Genomic DNA, 20,104 nt, shown 5'->3' on the forward strand with positions numbered 1-20,104 from the left:
GTTTTTTATTCATGCAAGTACATGTTTCTATAGACAATCTTCAGCCTAAAAATGTTACCATGTTCTTTTTAAAGTAGCAAACTGAATATTTAATTAACCTTAAATCAGCATAGGATTCCTTCCCTTTTCTCCTTGTGTCCGTCTTTCTGAAGCGCTTCTGTTTTCTTATTCTCTCCTCTCATGCAAGAATCTCTAGTTGCATCAATTCATGATACCTCAATTTGGTTTAGCCTACACAATAGAGAATCTGGAGGGGTCAATTTATGAAACACCTGATTTAGTTACACTATTCTACAGAGGCCAGCTGGAAAATTAATTTGTACTTGAGAAAATTAGGTCAGAACTAAGGTTTATAATGAGAGAGAAGTCGGAATTATAGGGCTGGGGTCTTAATAACTTATATAAGGGTTTGAAGGAGTGAAGTAGATAATATATAAGGTGTGGCTGGGTGGTTGTGATACTGGGAAGAATAATTATGTTTATTAAGGTTGTGGTACTGGGAAGAATGAATGTATTAATTAAATAGTACGAATTGTATGTGATGTGGGAGCATCAGTCTTCAAAAAATAGTGTATTGAGATTGTTTTAGTGAATTTAAGTGGACTTATTGCTCTTCTTTCTGCTATTATGGTTCTAGTCCTTGAGTTTCTGGTGCAAGTTGTTACTTGATTTAAACCTTATCTGAGTTGTAGACCCTATAATTATCTCCCCTTCTTCTTTAAATTCATGTTAACTTCGATATTTTTCTTATTGAGCTCCCTTTTAAGTTTGTATTTGTTGGAACCGCTTCCTCTAAAAGGCCGACCTTGTAGGAAAGGGAGGAAACAATATGTATATCATACAGGAGCTCTAACACGGCGGACTATCCAAAGGGGGACACGGGTGGATATATAATTTTTTAACACCTGCCCACTCCAAGGGGCACTCTATACCGTGACCCCTGCCTGCTCTGATACCGTTGGAACCACTTCCTCTAAAAAACCGACCTTGTAGGAAAGGGAAGAAACAATATGTATATCATACAGGAGCTCTAATACGGCGGACTATCCAAAGGGAGACACGGGTGGATAAATAAGTTTTTAACAGTATTTTTTAATTATAGAAAGAATATGCATTCTCTTCTATTTTTGTACCCTATATTCCCACTTCAATTGGTATTAGAGCGGAGCTAAGAATATGGTTGTTGACTTTGTAGCCATAGTTTAAAATCTCGCGATATCTCAGTATCTCGGGCTGGTCGAGATGGCTGAAATATCCGAAATATATTGAATATCGCCGAAATATGGTATTTTTTCTGCTATATTTCGGCACTCCATCTCGGTGGATTTTTGGCCATATTAAGGCCTAATATTTCATGTACACCCTTATTTAAGCTAAATAAACACATTTAAACCTTCATATTGCAAAAAAAATGAACTCAAAGTGGTTTTGAGTTTGCACCCTTGATTGGCAGTATACCGCCGCCGACCCTGATGTATAAATAGTTAAATACACATTGATTAGGTATTAAAAGACATATAAGAAATTTAAACAAAGTAATGAAACAAAAAGAACTCATAAGTCACAAGTCATAACTCATAAACTCTATAACAGTCAATAGTTCAATACTCCATAGTCAATACTCATTACTCAATAGTCAATACACAAAGTCACAAGTTCACAACTCACAAGAGTGCAAGACTCGCAAGAAATATCACGAAATATCGCCAAAATATCCCGAAATATCACTAAATATCCCGAAATATCCCGAAATATCACCGAAATATGAACTTTTTCCATTTCGCCTTGCCATTTCGTCTCGGTATTGTCGAGATTTCCGAAATATCCCGATATATCGGTGATATTTCGCGAAATCTTGAACCATGTTTGTAGCTAGATTTTTTTACCATCTGGTAAGGCAATTAAAGTTCTATCTGTGACAGGCATGAAGGGAATCTGAATCCTATGAATTTATCTAGTAAGATCTTGTATGTGATGCCCTAGATCACATATACTGTGGATAGTTTGAAGAAGGCTTTGTTATTCAGTTTACAAATGAAAGTGACCACAATGATTCCAAGTGCAATATTGCTATTTTGGATGCTTTTCAAGTAGTTCTGGGATGGTATTAGATTGAGGAAGGAAAAGGTTGATTATTCCAAGTTCCTTCCAACCATGCCTTATTATGGACAAAGTGCAACAAATCAATTCCTCGGAGTAACTTTTTGTGCAATTTTCTAAATCCGAGGTTGAAGTGCTAAATCACAATAAGAAAAAACTGGTGGTAATAAGGAAGCTAATTCACTTCTGTTGAGGGATGTTTTGAAAAGCTTTCTAATGAAGTGTGCGATGAGGAGACTAGTAGAGTGGGAGCACAAAACTTTGAGCGAGCTTGTTAATGAGAAAATGCCATAACACGGTACAATCCCATTTGCGGTTGCTGGGACAGGGGGAATGGTGTTAGTCCTAGCCTTTGGCACTTAGGAGCATCCAACATGACATCTGTAGATCATATTAAAGAGGAATTTTGGGAGAAACCAATGACCTAGATTAAATTTAATATAGATGTGTGTTCTATTGGAAATCTAGGTCACTTAGGCACAAGTGGTATTTTCCGTTCTTCTCAAGGGGTGCTATTCAAGGATTCTCTTTGTATGTACTGCGGAATTTCTTGCTTTCTTTGAAGGGATTAAAATTGCAAAAGATGATGGTTGGGATTGTCTGTGGATTGAAAGTGACTCTATCTCAGTGGTGACTAGCATTCAAATCAGAATATTCCATGGTGTTTTGGGCTTAATTTCTTGGAGGATTTCTAAATGCTATAGGGAGGTCAATATGGTGCCAGATCTATTAGCTAAAAATTGTGCTCAATGTAGAGCGTTGTTGACTTGGAATTCTCCTCCTTTATTCTGTTGTAATGAGATTGTGTGGGACACTACTGGCAGACATTGGTTTTGGTTTTCTTGATTCCCTGATGGGTTTTTTTATTTATTTATGAGTTGGTTCTTTCTTCTGCTGATGGCAATGCCGAAGGTGGAAGAAGGAATCAAGTCTTTTTGTGATTGTTTGCGCCTGCCAGGATGTTAATCCTGTATTCTATTTTAGTGTTTAACATAGACTTTGCTGATCTTAAAAAAGAAAATATTTTCTTCCTTTATTACCTGAATCTCTGCATTTTTTTTTGAAATTTCCTTGAGAAACTTCTTATTTTTGGGTGTTTTGGAATCATGCTGGGAATTTGCATCTCTTTTTAATTTCAATTACTATGTGAATGTATTATGTATCTGAAGTTCAAGAAAATCAACCCATATCGTGTGACGATTTGTAATCGAGCTATGAATTGTTCGTAATATTGGGACTATTTAGCTGAAGGGTAGATAATCTAATTGCAGCTGCACACCAATCTTGACCCTGTCCTAATTTTCTTTTTCGTTTATAGTTCTCTTTCCAACCTTGCTAAACCTTCAAGTCTCAGATTCTTCTTGTGATTGATTTTTTAGTTGGTTAATTTGTCAAATTGGAAGTTCCATAAATGAAGGATATTAGGATAATTTATAGGAAATGTGCTCCGTTATAATGTTATAACCTGTTGATGTTGATACTGCTCATATGACTTTTTGTTTATATGGATCTTATACATGAATCTATATTCCAGACATGCCTTGTTGGAGCTGGACCAGATGGGAAACACACGGCCTTGGAAGCAGTCACAATTGTTCTTGATTTACCACCACCACAGCCTGGATCAATGTCAGGACTTACATCTGTAGATAGGGTATATGCATCTGATCCAAAATCAGCACTAGCATTGCAGAGATTAGTGCAGGCAGCTGTAAGCATAATCTTCACTATTTTTTTGTTCTTGTGTATTTAGGAGAACATCTGAAAAGAAATCTTGTGTCGGGTAGTATTCATATGAAGTGTTTATGACTTTATTCAATCTTATAGTGACTATACTTGCAGGTATGGTTCCTTGGAGAAAATGCAAACTATGCTGCATCTGAATATGCTTGGGAATCTGCAACCCCTCCTGGTACTGCATTAATGATGTTAGATGCTGACAAAATGGTGGCTGCAGCCAGCTCTCGTAATCCTACTCTAGCAGGTGCATTAACTCGGCTTCAGAGGTGTGCTTTCAGTGGGAGCTGGGAGGTATGCATTTCCACTTAGCTGCTCTATCTTTCTCTTTTCTATGTGTTTTCATTTTTGTCTTATCATTTATTGTTTTGTTGCTCATCCATCTCATACATAAGTATTAAGTACTAGTCAGATCCCCTAGAATGCGCATACAATTAAGTTCGTTAGTAATCAGTGGAGAATGAGTGAAACAAGTGAGTAAGCAGACTGAGAAAAAGAAGAGAAGATGGAAGGAGAAGTGAAGAAGTGAAGGAGAGAAAGATGGGAGAATGCTTGAGAGGGAAGACCGATTCTTTTCTCTAATATTATTAAGGGTAAATTACACTGACCTCCCTTGTACTATGCCCCATACTAACAACAACCCCTTGATTATCAAAAATCATTATCAAAAATCACTTGGACCTCTCCTACTTAAAGGGGTTTATTACACAATGGTCCACTCTGTTAGTTGTCTATGGTTAAGTGATGATGTCTCAAGTTCATTTTTTTAAATGCCTAAACTACCCTCAGACAAGGGTACTTACTGTTTTACCGTTGTATCAAAAAAACCCAAAACTCCATTCACGTTCTTGGTAAGGAAGTGCTCTGAAGACCGACCTGCTGCTTCCATCTTCAACCGACCTGCAGCTTCAATCTCCGCATGACCTGGACCTGAAGCTTCAATCTCCGACTGACCTGCTGCTTCAATCATTGGCGAAGAATCGTAGATCCTTGTCAACCCTTCTGCAATGAGTTGAACTACCGTGATTCAACCTTCTGCAAACCCTTGATTTCAACCTTCTTCCTTCAATTTTGGGGTTTCAGCTTGTAGATCCTGGATTGGAGTTTCAAATTTCTGTATCTGATGGAATAATGTGCTGAACCTTAATTAGAACTCCAGGTTCTCTTCTAACAGCTCATTAATGTCCCTTCGGAAGTTCTCTTCAATGGTTGAAACATGAGGTTCATTAAAAAGAATCACCTTGGTCTCTTCTTCTTCATCTTCTGCTGCTGTTGGGTAAGTTTCCATGATTTGCAATAGATTTGTTGGCTCTTACTGCATTTCCAACATTTTGATCATCTAAGAAATTGAAAATTGGCTGCTGGTCTGAGTTTGTAGCCGGGAGATTGGAAACATGGGAGTTTGATTTTTCTGTCATGTCACCATGGGGCCTTCCCTGTTGTGTGTCTTTAAATTCTGAAATGTTGGTATCCAGATGTCCTTCAAAACTTGTCTGCAGAAAGCGTAGTTTCTGACGTAAAGATGTAATCTCATCATCCTTGATGGCATTAGCACGCTTCAGGTCCCTTAGTTGCACCATTGTTTCAAAGGCATTTTCCTGGTTTTTCTTCTCTATCTCAGCATGCTTCTTCTTTGCATCCTTATAATTCCAAAGAATTGAAGTGTAGTGTACCAATTGATGCAGATTTATTACCAAACTGGGCTTCTTTTCTTAGGAATAAGTCTAGGGTTTGGTTATATACATGTTGGGCTTTTGTTCCCAAGGGTTTTCTATGTAATAGGCCACTTTAATGAACTTAAATTAGGGGTACATAGGTTGCATACGGGATTAGCCCAATACTTAGTTTATTTTTATGTTTTTTAATTGAACCGGTTCGAATTGGTTGCATCCAATTTGTTCAATTTAAGTGATCATGTGACTTGGTTAAGTGGTCAGGTGACAACTTAAGTGGTCATGTGATGTAAGTTGGGCTGGATTAGGACTCTATAAGTCCAGCCATGTTTTGAGTTTATTTCTTTTAGTATTTTAGTTTCCTAGTCAATTTAAATTACCTAATAGGTTAGGGATAGGATTATGCCATTCTTTTTTAGTGTCTAAGTCTATTTTTGAGTCTTCTATATAAGTTTGTAAGGGAGGCCAGTATTGGACACGAATTTGATTAATGAAAAACTTTTGTTTGCTGCCATTGCTGCTGCCCTGCTCTGTTGAGTGTTGCTCCTTGTGAGTGTGCATCCTTGTGGTTCTATCAAGATGGAAAGGGACTGGTGGAATCCGGTTGACTCCTTACACCGTGGCGGCTGGGAGGATCTTCTTCAATTCGAAGGTGGCTCTATCCTTCACATCTGTTCAAGCTGCTGCCAGTGGAATCTCTAGTAAGTTTGACACCCAATTTCTTCTTCTAACCCTTCCATTCCCTCACTCCATTAAACCCTAAAACCTGCAACCGATTCTGCCCCAACAGCAGAATTTTGCAACCCCTTCAAATCCTAATCTCTTTACATCATTAGGATCCCCTAAACCTGCATATTAAAACCCTATAAGCCCCTTTCCTAAAATCTGCCCCTAAACCCTAGATTTTACAAACAGTCCATTTTCATAAGGCCTCCTACCCGAAACCCTAGATTTCCAATTTCATCCAAATCCATCCAAACCTACACCATTAGACTCCTAAAAACCTGCACATCTTTACCAAATAAACCCTAGTTTGAAACCCTAACCCTAACCCTAACTTTTGCCCTAATTAACCAAATCTTCCCATTCGGCCAACCCTATTACATAACCCTATTCCCCTGGTTTCTACTGGGATTTCTCCTATCTAGGACTACATTAAATTGGTATCAGAGCTATGGCGGAGGGAAGCTCCAACCAAGCCTCGAAAGACCCACCTCCCTTTGTTTTCAAGACCCGAGTTTGTCTACCCAATGGGAGTACAGCCATATTAGTTGTTGATGAGAGGCGACGTAAAAATATTATTTCACAATCCGTGGTGGATATGTTGTCCCAATCAGGAGAGATTTGCATCATGCCTACAGGTAAAGTCTTTGTTGAATTTGGGTGTTCTTCATACCATGATGGTGTCTGGTGTAAGCCGGTACCATCTCCAAGGAGCGTTATTGCAGTAGGTTGTAATTGGTTGGACGAGTGATAAGGTTGGATTGAACCTGAAAACAACTCGTGTGTCCTACCTGATCGACACCGTCTATACCATTGTTTTATTCTAAAAGGGTTACAACCAAAGGTGACCACATCGACTGTACAACCACAGGGAATGCCAAACATGTCAACTCAAACGCAAGTGGCATCGACTGTGTTTGAAGTTTCATCAACAGCTGATGCACCAACAGAAGATTCTACTAAAGCGGTCATTGTTGAAGAAAACAAAGTAGACAAAGCTGAAACAGCAGAAGATGAAGAGGTGGTTGACAATACTCCACAGGAAATCGTTGGCATTCAAGATGCTGTTCTTGAAGAGGTACAGCTTGTGCCTCAAGTTTTAGATGAGAAGGTTATTAATGTTGAAGACTCTATGAACACGACAGACACAGTTGATATTGATTCAAAGGTCGAACACATAGAGTATGTTATGCAACCATGGGTCTTTGAAGAGAAAGCTCCACACCTTGAAGACTACATCCTTAAAGTCTACAAGCAACAAGAATTTTGCTGGGGAATGGTCAAAGTTGCTACTCACATGTTGCTTCCCCCTTATCATTACAAAATTCGAGGACGAATTTTTTCAAGCTGGGGAGAGTTGATGTAGATTTATTACCAAACTGGGCTTCTTTTCTTAGGAATAAGTCTAGGGTTTGGTTATATACATGTTGGGCCTTTGTTCCCAAGGGTTTTCTATGTAATAGGCCACTTTAATGAGCCTAAATTAAGGGTAAATAGGTTACATACGGGATTAGCCCAATACTTAGTTTATTTTTATGTTTTTTAATTGAACCGGTTCAAATTGGTTGCATCCAATTGGTTCAATTTAAGTGATCATGTGACTTGGTTAAGTGGTCATGTGACAACTTAAGTGGTCATGTGATGTAAGTTGGGCTGGATTAGGACTCTATAAGTCCAACCATGTTTTGAGTCTATTTCTTTTAGTATTTTAGTTTCCTAGTCAATTTAAATTACCTAATAAGGTTAAGGATAGGATTAGGCCATTCCTTTTTAGTGTCTAAGTCTATTTTTGAGTCTTCTATATAAGTTTGTAAGGGAGGCCAGCATTAGACACGAATTTGATTAATGAAAAGCTTTTGTTTGCTGCCATTGCTGCTGCCCTGCTCTGTTGAGTGTTGCTCCTTGTGAGTGTGCATCCTTATGGTTCTATCAAGGTGGAAAGGGACTGGTGGAATCCGGTTGACTCCTTACGCCGTGATGGCTGAGAGGATCTTCTTCAATTCGAAGGTGGCTCTATCCTTCATATCTGTTCTAGCTGCTGCCAGTGGAATTTCCAGTAAGTTTGACACCCAATTTCTTCTTCTAACCCCTCCATTCCCTCAGTCCATTAAACCCTAAAACCTGCAACCGATTCTGCCCCAACAGCAGAATTTTACAACCCCTTCAAACCCTAATCTCTTTACATCATTAGGATCCCCTAAACCTGCATATTAAAACCCTATAAGCCCCTTTCCTAAAATCTGCCCCTAAACCCTAGATTTTACAAACAGTCCATTTTCATAAGGCCTCCTACCCGAAACCCTAGATTTCCAATTTCATCCAAATCCATCCAAACCTACACCATTAGACTCCTAAAAACCTGCACATCTTTACCAAATAAACCCTAGTTTGAAACCCTAACCCTAACCCTAACTTTTGCCCTAATTAACCAAATCTGCCCATTCGGCCAACTCTATTACATAACCTTATTCCCTTGGTTCCTAGTGGGATTTCTCCTATCTAGGACTACTTACCAATAGAATCTTTTCTCTATCCTCATTCCAGTTAAGAACAACTTTTTCCAGTTGGGTTCATCTTCTTCTTTGATTGCCTTCTGCTGTGAGCCAACATTGGACATGCTATATTCCAATCTTTATTCCAATTGGTAGGAGTTGTACTTCTTAACTTTGTTCAGTTTCCCCGAGGCCTCACCTGCTTCTCAACTTTGTTCTTTGATGAATCCAAAATCTCTTCACCAGGCCTCACAAAATGCAATTCATTCCAAAGGTAATCAAGGTTGCAAATATCCCATGAGGGGTGGGGGCGCTGATGCAGAGGGTTGTAGAGGCTGGGTTAGGAGGAAGAAACATGGGGTACAGGCAGGTGCATTGTGCCGTTGGGTTCTTCATCTCAACCCAGATCGAATGGAGAGAAGAGGAGGTCTTACCATAGCTGTTCAGGTCACCGTTGGAGGAGAAGAAGGCCCTTGCTGCTCCAATTTGCAGGTCTTCAATGTCTTACTGGGGTTCACTTCAGCCAACGGTAAATGGGTGTCAAAACCTATGGAAAGGGATGTTATATCAGGGAATGAGTTGAGGTTAAAATTGTCTTTTCATTTTTTTTTGAGTGTTTTAAGTTAACGCCGTTACTTTAAAAAAGGGGGACGGAAGTGATTTTTGATAATCAAGGAAATGTAGCTCTAAATAGGAGAGGATCCTATTAGAGGCCAAGCAACAGGATCAAAAAGGGGCTGCTGGTTCGAATGGGCAGAATTAGGGAAATTAGGGCAAAACTAGGGTTAAGATGAATGGAATGGGTGATTGTGATAAACCATAAAGTAAGGCAGGTCTCAAGGAGTGTATTGAACTAGGTTTTATTTGGTTTTAATGAGCTTTGAAATTCTGCAATTTCTAGGGTTAGGGTTTTGGGTTTTGGGAGAAGATGAATATGGAGGAATCAAGGGTTTAGTTTAGGAATTATGGGCACGGATTTAGGCCGAGTCTCCCAATGGCAGAGGAGGTCACTTGGCCAAAGTTTAAGGTCTAAGTGATGGCTGGAAGGGGCTGATCTGTAATTTAGGATTTGGGTTTTATTGGAGATCGAGGGGGGATTAAGGTTTGGTTGTCGGGAGAGGCCAGAAGTTGGAGTTGAGTATTGGGATTGGTGAGGGAGTGCTGTGATTTAATTATGGAAGGATTTTAATGGATGGTTAAGGCTGTAAGTGAACTAGGGTTCAGGAAATTCAAATAAAAATAAAAGTGGGGCTGTAGGGTAGGTTGTAGAAGATTAGGAGAAAAAGGGAGTTGCAGAATTCTGTAAATAACTTACTGGGAAGAAGAACAGCAGCAGCAGTAGCTTGAAAGTTGATTGAAGAAGACCTCCCGATCATGAACAGATGCAAGGAGTCACTGGAATCCACCAACCCTTCATCCACAAGGCAGCACTCACACAAGGGGAGCAATGGCAGCATCAGCAAAGGCAGCAATCACAAACGAAAATTTTAAACTCTGAATAATGTGGGGGAGCCTCCCACGTTTTCTATTTATTAGTAAGAGGCCAATGGCCCAATCCTATTACAAATCTAAGTCTTCCCTCACTTAAAGCGTGGAGGGGGGACCTAATTAAAACAACTTAAAATTTTAAAAGGTTAAAAGACCAATTTAACCCTAATAATTTAAAACAAAAGACACCTAATTAAAATCACTTAGATTAGACCAACTTAAATTGAACCAATTGGATGCAACCAATTTGAACCGGTTCAATTAAAAACACAAAAGTAAAACTAAGTATAGAACTGAAATAAACTAAGTATAAGACTATACTACGGCTCCTACTATGTGACCCTATGCTTAGGGTGTCTTCTTCAACTCGAGGAGGCTTGGATCTACATCGCAAGGGGGGTGTTGTGAGTATGGGACATAGTACAGGGGAGGTCCTTGTAATTTACCCTATTATTAATAACTCAAAAATGAAAGTACTTTTTTATCCCTGTAAAGCTAACATATTGTCCCACATGTTAAGTTAGATATACACTCACCAAAGTACCTATATTTAGCATTCCAACACTCCTCTATGTCCATATCACATATGCCTAGCTTGCCTAACAAAGTATGAAAATGTGTGGAATTAATTCCTTTGTCAATATATCAGTCAACTGTTCTGTTTTCACATAGGGTGTGCAGATATATCCAGACTGAAAATTTTCCTTGACTCAAGTGACGGTCAACTTCGATATGCTTGGTGTGATCATGTTGGATAGGATTGTGAGAATGTGAGATATGCTAATAGAAGCCTTGTTACACAATATAACCCATAGAACCATGTGCTCAAAACCCAACTCTTGGATTAATCCCTTCAGTCACAATCGCTCATTAACTCTATGAGCCATGGCACTTGATCAGGCAACAACAGACTGTTTCTTGCTCCAAGTAGTTTTCACCCACAAAGGTGCAATACCTCAATGTTGATCTATTGTCGATAACCGATCTAGCCCATTTTGCATCTGTATATGCCTCTATCCTCAAGTGATTTTTTTTTGGTGAATGACAAACTTTTCATTGGACTTGATTTTAGATACCTTAGAATGTTGATACATTGCTTCCATGTAGCTAGTTTTGGGGGCATGCATAAACCAACTAACTACACCAATAACATTTTCTATATCTAGAAGAGAGGGAGAGATAAATGAATTTCCCTCAAGTCTCTGATAACAATCTGCATCAATAATGGGATGTCCACTTTCTTCACCCAATTTGTGGTTCTGATCAATAGGGGAATCTTTGGATTTGTAATCTGACGTCCCTGTCACCCAAGAGATCCAAAACATAGTTCTTCTGACTATATGGATTCCCTTATTAGATCTTGATACTTCAATTCCCATGAAGTATTTGAGGGTACCAAGATCTTTAATCTCAGATTGTTGTGCTAATTCGCTAAATAGGCCTTAAAATTTCTTTACTTCCGCTTCGATCATTTCTAGTCACCACAATATATGTACATAAACAATGAGAGTTGTAAGTTTGTTATTGTCCCTTTTGATCAACAGAGTGTGAGAGGATTGACTTTGTATATTCATTTCCCAACACGGCTTGTTTGAATCGGTCAAACCAAGCTATTGATGATTGTTTTAAACCATAGAGAGTCCTTTTGAGTTGACACACCTTTCCTTCAGCTGCAGGAAATCTTAATCCGGAAGTTTGCATGTTCACTTCCTCTTCTAACTCCATGAAGAAATGCATTTTTCACATCAAACTAGTAAAGGGGGCACCTCCTGATTTGTTATCAAGGACAAAAGAACTCTTATAGAGTTCAACTTAGATGTTGGAGCAAAATCCTCTTGGTAATCAACCACATATACCTGGTTGTACCCTTTTGCTACCAGTCTAGCTTTATATCTTTCAATGGTGCCATCTAATGATATTTAATTTATAGCTTCCTTTCAGTTTGGATCAGCCATAGCCTCAGAGACGCTCTTAGGAATAGGAATGGAGGATAAGGCAACTATGTACACAAGATCTGTAGAGAAATAGAATCATAGGAAACAAATGGAAATAGAATGATTTGTACAAGAAAATTTTTTTTTTTTTTCTCCCAACAATGGAAGACTCAAATTGTTTCGTTTTCGTAGTTGGTTTCAACCAGGCTCAAAACCGAAATATTTTGCGAAACCTCGAAATTTTGGTCAAAACCTCGAAATTTCGGTCAATACCTGGAAGGATTTGTTAGATGGTTTCGAGGCCCAAACCCTATTTTAGGCTCTGTAAACATAGTGGAACCCTTAGGTCAAAACACACACCCAAAATGGTAGTTTGACTTTGGATCCTAGGTTGGTAGTACTAGTATACACTGTACACTGTTGTATGCATTCTTTACTATGGCTTATTCAACACAAAATTTAGTACTTGAACACATAATTCAACTAAAACAACTGAAATATGCTTTAGAAATGAATAAAAATTAAATTATAAACCATTTCATGCTTATCAAATGTCGAAACGATACTGAACCATACATACCGTCAATATTTCGACCGAAACCTTTTATTTTTTACATATACCGTGGAGTTTTGTTTCGACATCTTGCGAAACCGAAATATTTTGTGAAATTTCGGCGAAACCTTGAACATTGAAATCAGATGTATATAGTGTAATACCTGAAATAGGAGGATGAGGATTTGAAGAGAACTGTTGGCAGGTCTTCTTTGCCTTTCAACTATACTAACAGCTTCTTCTTCTCATTTCCTCTTTCAATTTCCATCTCCCCTTGATTTATTGTTCTACCTCTTCATCTACTCCCCCTGCTTTTGAACAACTTTAAATATTCAGATTTCGATGGGATTTAGACCCTTGTTGAAACTGAAATATTTCAGTCAAAACTTCGGTAATTTCAGAAATTTTGACATGTAAGTTTCACTAGTCATTTCATTTTGACCCTTTGTCGAAACTGAAATATTTTTATTGAAATTCAAAATTTCGAACCTAAAATATGGGAGTTCATAAGCCCATAAAGTGGGGGCAAGGTCAATACACGAGTTCATAAGCCCATTAAGTGGGATCGAGGTCAATACATGAGATTAGTAGTTACGAGATTTTGAATTAGATTAGGATACTTATTAGTAGAAAGAGTTTTGTTTTGAGTCTATTTACTTTATTTAATGTGTTAGAGTAATCTGGAGTCCAAAATATGATTGGAATTAGGAATTTCAAAGGGCTATAAGAGATTAAGCATGATTTTAGTTAAAAAAATTGAGTTAAGAGTTTTGGAGTTGTTGAACTTTGCATAAGAGATTAGTATTCCAAATCTGATTTCTTCTTTCCTTCTTTTGATGTGCTCTTATCAGGTGTGGTATTTCCTCTACATTTCTCCTTATTCTTCTTAGTTTGACTGCTGCTATCGGGCTCTAAGTCTCCTCCTTATTCTTCCATTGATCTGTTGATTTCTTCTGTAGTACCTACTATCATTATCTAATTTCTTCTACCATACTTGATGATTACTACTTCTGATTTGCTGAACTTTTACAACTGTGTTACCAGATCTGATCATCAATTTATGCAGTGTTCTCTCAGTTCTTATTTGTGGCTTGAAATTTAAGCTACCTAGGTTTCAACTCTTCTTGATCTGTGATTTTCAAGAGCAATAGTGATGGATTGGGCTGTCAAACTCTTAAACTCAACCAGAATTATAGACTATTCTGACCACTAGTTTGAGAATTATTTAATTTCTCGTACCACTCTTCTATTCTGCTCCTACATTTAGTTCTATTGATTCAACTTCGATCCTTGACTAACAGCAGTTTTTTAGGCTCCAGATTCCTTCTAGAACATTGAACTGCATTACCAACAGCTCAATTTTTACAACAAAGTTGTTTTAAAAAAGTGAAGTATTATTTAGCCACATTGCGAAGTCGGATTGGACTGAAATTTAATCCTTGACAAGATGATGATTTCGACGACATGCAATTAGTTTTAGTTCTAATTGAACTGTACATGACTTCTCGTAGTTGATTTGGTGGAATGACTTCTGATTGTGCCTTTTAACAGTAAGCCTAAGTCTTATTTATTATTTTCAAGGGTTATAAATCCTTTTCTTCCATGGATGCCAACTCAGGTTCGCATAGTTTCTGTTCAAGCGCTTGCTACCATGGCTATCAGGTCTGGTGAACCTTTTAGACTCCAGATCTATGAATTCTTGCATGCTTTAGCGCAAGGTGGGGTGCAATCTCAATTTTCAGAAATGCATCTTAGTAATGGAGAAGATCAGGGGGCCAGTGGTACCGGTCTTGGATCCTTAATCAGTCCTATGTTAAAGGTTCTTGATGAAATGTACAAAGCGCAAGATGATCTGATTAAGTAAGAGCTTTGGTAACTTCTTTACATCGAAGATATTTAATTTCAATCTGATGGTCTAACCCTTCAATGTATTCAATATCTGATATTCAGGGAAATACGGAATCACGATAATGCAAAAAAGGAGTGGACAGATGATGAACTTAAGAAACTTTATGAGACCCATGAGAAGCTGCTTGATCTGGTTTCCTTGTTTTGTTATGTTCCAAGAGCAAAATATCTACCCATAGGGCCTATCAGGTATGCTTTCTTGAAATTGCATGTATTCCTCTTTTGACGAGACATTGTGACTATATCCACCTTTGCTTTTGATGAATAGATGCATCTCCCAATGACTGGATAAACCTTAAAATTTATCCTAAATTAGAGAACTTGATAACCTGGTTTATCTCTCCTCCATTTAAACATTTAGTTATTTCAGTCTTCAACATCTATAAATTGCCTGGAGATGGGAATGCTTTTCCAAATTGACTAAGTTGTGTTTGGTACAAATTCCATTGGATTCATTTGTTTTCTTTCCCCACCCTTCTTTTCTCTTATGGTTAATTCTCTGGTTCACCTCTGTATATGTACAGTTCTTTTATTCCTAATGAAAGTTCTTTTTCAATGTTTCTTCCCCCCCCCCCCCCCCAACCCTTCTCCAAAAACTGAAAAGAAAAATTCTTCTTCTGTACATTTTCCTCGCATGTATAAATTGCTTTCAACATGGAGATATGTCATTAACTTCTTCGTGAAGTTTGATGTTCTGGAGCTTCCTGTAAAAGAGATTGAATGTCTTTGTGGTCCTCTAAGAGTTCCATATTGAAGTGATGGTTTTCTGCGGATTGAACTTGTCTAATTATTTCTTTATGCTGATAACTGTACTCTGTTTCTATTTGAAGAAGATAGTCTTAGTATAACTACTTGAATAATTTTCGCTTCTTTTGGACACAGTATAACTCTTTGAATTATTTATGCTTCTGTTGGATTTAGTTGTTTCTTCTGAGGGTTACTTTCTAAAGTTTGTTGTAAACACACTGCATGCTTTGTTGTAATTAATGTAAAAGGAAATTGTTTTGGGCATATGCCTAGGTTTCCTGTGTGGATGGTACCCCAGAGATGAAAATTTGAGAAATATGTTGGCATTTGTGTCCTTTCTGACTGTATGATACCCTGGGAGACAGACAGTTCTAAATGGTAATGAATGCCAAGAAAGGTATAGATCTTGTGACAAGATTATATTACTTTCAAGAAGATGAGGGTCACTTCCTTTAAGGTGCTTTGAGCTCTATTTTGCAAGACAAGGCAAACTAGATGATGCAGTTTCTTTGCAGTGGCTTTAAAAGGCTATACCATTATGGATTGCTAACCCAAGATCCCAAAGACCAGCAGGCAGCCTTCTGGGACCATGAAAAGGTCCTGTGATGACTCGTGTCACATTTTCTGTTCTATTGCAATGATCATTTTTGGGCTGTATGATGAATTTTATTTATTCAAAATTAAAGCTTGTCTATGGTGCAATCATGTTGTGGTACCTTAGTTGTTTAAAGTCACTAGTTGTTACTTGAGGGTACTTCAATTGGATAACATTTGAGAATTTGATCAAGGATTAAAAAGTACAAACTGTGGAACTGTTAGTATAAGTGTAGGGATAATTGGTTGGCATTAAAATTGACAAGACTATGTAGTCATTTAAAAAGATTATGGTGGAGTATTTCAGATATCCTATTATTCTTTTAAGGCATTTGAAAATTTTAAGTATAGTTTTAGGTTTTATTTAATATTTGTTCTTCTTTTCCCTTATTTTCCCACCCATCTATCCCTATGATCCAACTTGTCTTGTCCTCCATACCCTGCTATAGAAAAATCCTGTTTGGCCAAATCTTGTGGCACAATTCAATTCTTTAGAATCACTATGGCTCATTCAGATACCATGTATACCAACTTTGTCACTCCTAACAAGGTTCTTCTTTAAGGAGCTAACAGCAGTATTTTACTAATTTGTATCGGGATCAGTATCGGTCTCAACCGATACCGATCCAATACCAATCCGGATCGATGGTACAGTCAATAGGAAAGCAACATGTGGCATTAGGGATTAAAATATAAATAAAAAATAGGAAAAATCGGTATCGTTCTCTGACAATACAGATCCGGATCAGTATAGTCAATAGGGAAGCAACACGTGGCATTATGGATTGAAAAATAAATAAATAATAGGTAAAAATCGGTATGGGATCAGTATCAGTCTCTGCCGATACTGATACGAATCGGCTGATCTGATACCGATTACTAAAACAATGGCTAACAGTTCGAATTTCAAGGTTCAGTCCTAGCTTTGTATTTTTCTGCTGTTTTACATGATTATTAATATTTGTTCTGATTGAAACACAGCAACTGGATACTTAAAACTGGACTTTGCATTTGAAGTTGCCTTGGATGAGGCACTTCCCATATGTATATATATGTATATACTGGATACACAAAGTTAAAAGAAGCGTTTGGTCCATTTATGTGTTCATCATGGTTTTGTGTAGTCAGACTTTCCTTCTCTTTTATATGGATTTGATGTGGGGTAATTGATCTGGGACAGATGCGTGGATGAGCCAGGGTGTTGGGAATCAGGGTTTTTTCTCATATATATACTTGAATAAGAATTTAATGTGTGAGAATAAAACTGGTATATTTCATTTGGTTTAGTGTAGAATTAGCAATGGATCAGTTTGCATTCATCATCAAAGTTAACTGCTGAGCATTCTACGAGAACCCAACCTGCCAATTAATTGAGAAAACCATCTCCAAATTGCGGGGAAAGAAGTGATTGGTTTGGGTTCTGTTTGACCGGTCCTTTAGTAAAGTGTCAGGGTGGGTGGATTAGGCTGGGTACTGTCAAAGTCCAAAGCTGAGCAATGAACCCAAGCCTGACCGTTTATCATGTACCTGCTGAAAGTAACAGCCTGAACCCTGAATTGCCACACTGGGGTTGTTAGGTCAAGAATTTCGGCCCTAGGTTTCTAGATTTCCTTGAGGTGTTACAGGGGATAAGCAGAGCAAGGGAACCTGGTTGACCGTTCTGGATAGCTGATATTCAGGTTGAATTGAATGGGTGAGGTATTAGGGGGGAATTTGGGTTGCATGGGATGTCAACAAGAAATGACAAAAGAATTGATGAATGGAGAAGATGTGCCAAGTTTTCATTTTGCTTCTATGGAGGGTTTTTCGTGTTGCACCATGGTAGACCTTTTGATGGTCAGTGTTTCACCAACCAACTCAGGACTCATGCTTCAATATACTGGAAGTATGGTTGATTGGTTGTATGGAGTACACTATTATTCAGATTTGACTGAGTAGGAATAAAGGCAGTAAAAAATGCAATCTGAAAATCCAGATTATTGATCTCAGATGCCGGCAGACCAAATGGTTGGAAGTTGGATCTTGTAATCAGTTGAGAGAAATAGAGAAAAGAGAGAATGATTTGGCTTGTCAATGAGACAGAGGCCACCACTTTATTGATAATCTTGACAATATTACAAATATGGTATGATTTTACAATCACACAATTAACACATTAAACATGTGTATAATGAATCTAGACACTCTAATGTACCTAGTTATATTACACACTTTACCAAGAGAACCAAACCAAAAGAAAATCGAACCGAACCAATCTTCAACACTTGCCCTCAAGTTGGTGCATAGATATCATGCATGCCCAACTTGGAAACAATAGGATGAAAGGTTTTAACTGTTAAGCCTTTAGTGGACACATTGGCCAGTTGGTTCTCAGTAGTAACAAATGGAGTGCAAATCAGACCATCTTCAATCTTCTCCTTGATGAAGTAACGGTCAATTTCAACGTGTGTTGTTCTATCATGCTGAATAGGGTTATGAGCTGTACTGATTGCAGTCTTGTTGGCACAGTAGAGTCTCATAGGCCCTTCAGGAACTATTTTTAAATCTTGGAGGAGTTTCTTTAACCATGTGAGTTCACAAACCCATGTGCCATCACCCTGTATTCTGCCCGATGTAAATTGGCTGTCTAAAACCAGTCGCAGGTGTAGAGATTCTTCCCACACCGGCATGAGTAGCCATCGGGTAGGTGTAGGGGAATCCCTACACCAGCAGTTAAAATCGTGGATTTTTAATTTGTTATTTTGTTTAGTCAAGTCTTTATTTGAATTGTAATTCTAATTGGTATTCCTAATGCAAATTTGAATCCTAGTTAGTATTCCTAGTTCAATTATGAGTCCTAGTTAAGTTAGTCATAGTTAGAGTTTGAATTCTGTCCAGCCTTAAAGCTATATATATGTAAGAGCTCTTGAGAGCCTCCCACGATTTAATGAAATAAAAGTTGTTTTGCAAACAACATTGTCCTGGGATAGGCTATGAGGGTGGGATGCCCAGGCTGAGATAGCCTTCACTACCTATCTCTCTCTCTCCATCGATCTGCACTCAAGTGTTCAAGCTAATTCAAGTCTGCCATAGCCGATAGTTGAAGATCTAAATCAATTTTCTGTTTTCTGCTTCAAGGTTCAAGGATACCTAAGCTAACAAGTAAGTCCATATCCCCATCCCAAACCCTTCTTCTAATCCTCTAAAACCTAACCCTAACATCCCCCCATACCCGAACTTCATGACCCATACCCTAAAACCTAGGGCTGCAACAGGGTCGGGTTGGGTCGGGTTTTTTAAAACCCTAGCCCAACCCTGAGTCCCCTTAGCTCGGCCCAGACCCGCCCTGACCCTGACTCAGGGCCTAAAAACCCTGACCCTGACCCCAACCCTGACGGGCCAAGCCTAGCCCAAGCCCGCCCTGATTGGCCCTGATTGGGCTGGGCTTGACATACTAACCCTGACCCTGGCCCTGACCCTGGCCCTGGCCTTGACCCTAACCCTGACCCTGACCCTGACCCTAGCCCTGGCCCTGGCCTTGACCCTGACCCTGACCCTGACCCTGACCCTGCCCTGATAGACTATATGCTTTCATTGTATAGAGTGCAAACAGACTACATCTATAAGCCATGACCACGCATGCTTTCACACAAGCAGGTAGCACTCTCTCATTTTATGATATAAAGTTATACATTTTTCATTATCAAATAACAAAATGCATTACCTGTTAACTGGTATAGAAAAACAAATTTAATGAAAGTAAACCAAACTCCAACTGCTAATACTTTTATAACTATAACTATAACAATCAAATAATGAATTAATTAATTTAGTTTTTGCTTTGCATTGTGATGTTGCTTTGCATTTGTACTTAAGAGGTCAAATTTTTTCTTGTGTCCCTCTCTGACCTCTAATACCTCTCAGTCACTCACTCTCTCAGCCTTTTATTTGTTCAATGAATTTACACTTTAATCCTTCCCAATCCTGATTATAGATTATATAATATATATAATGTACTTAAAAGTCTAATTTATGAACCTTGTTAGTTGTTATTTGTTACATTTTACACATTAATCCTTCCCAATCTTGATTATAGATTATATAATATGTATATATAATGTACTTAAAAGTCTAATTTATGAACCCTTGTTAGTTGTTATTTGTTACATTAATAAT

At 38.2% G+C, this 20,104-nt stretch overlaps 1 protein-coding gene across 1 annotated transcript in view; it reads left to right on the plus strand.

Annotated features, from left to right (window-relative positions):
- Positions 1-20,104, plus strand: part of LOC122664410 — a 92,720-nt gene that overhangs the window by 58,585 nt on the left and 14,031 nt on the right. The window contains exons 16-19 of the mRNA XM_043860209.1: positions 3,635-3,811; positions 3,943-4,131; positions 14,319-14,560; positions 14,651-14,797. Of these exons, the coding sequence (XP_043716144.1) occupies positions 3,635-3,811; positions 3,943-4,131; positions 14,319-14,560; positions 14,651-14,797 (755 nt within the window). The remainder of the gene's footprint in view (positions 1-3,634; positions 3,812-3,942; positions 4,132-14,318; positions 14,561-14,650; positions 14,798-20,104) is intronic.

The sequence above is a fragment of the Telopea speciosissima genome, chromosome 6, assembly GCF_018873765.1.
Source record: "Telopea speciosissima isolate NSW1024214 ecotype Mountain lineage chromosome 6, Tspe_v1, whole genome shotgun sequence".
Taxonomy (NCBI): Eukaryota; Viridiplantae; Streptophyta; class Magnoliopsida; order Proteales; family Proteaceae; genus Telopea; species Telopea speciosissima.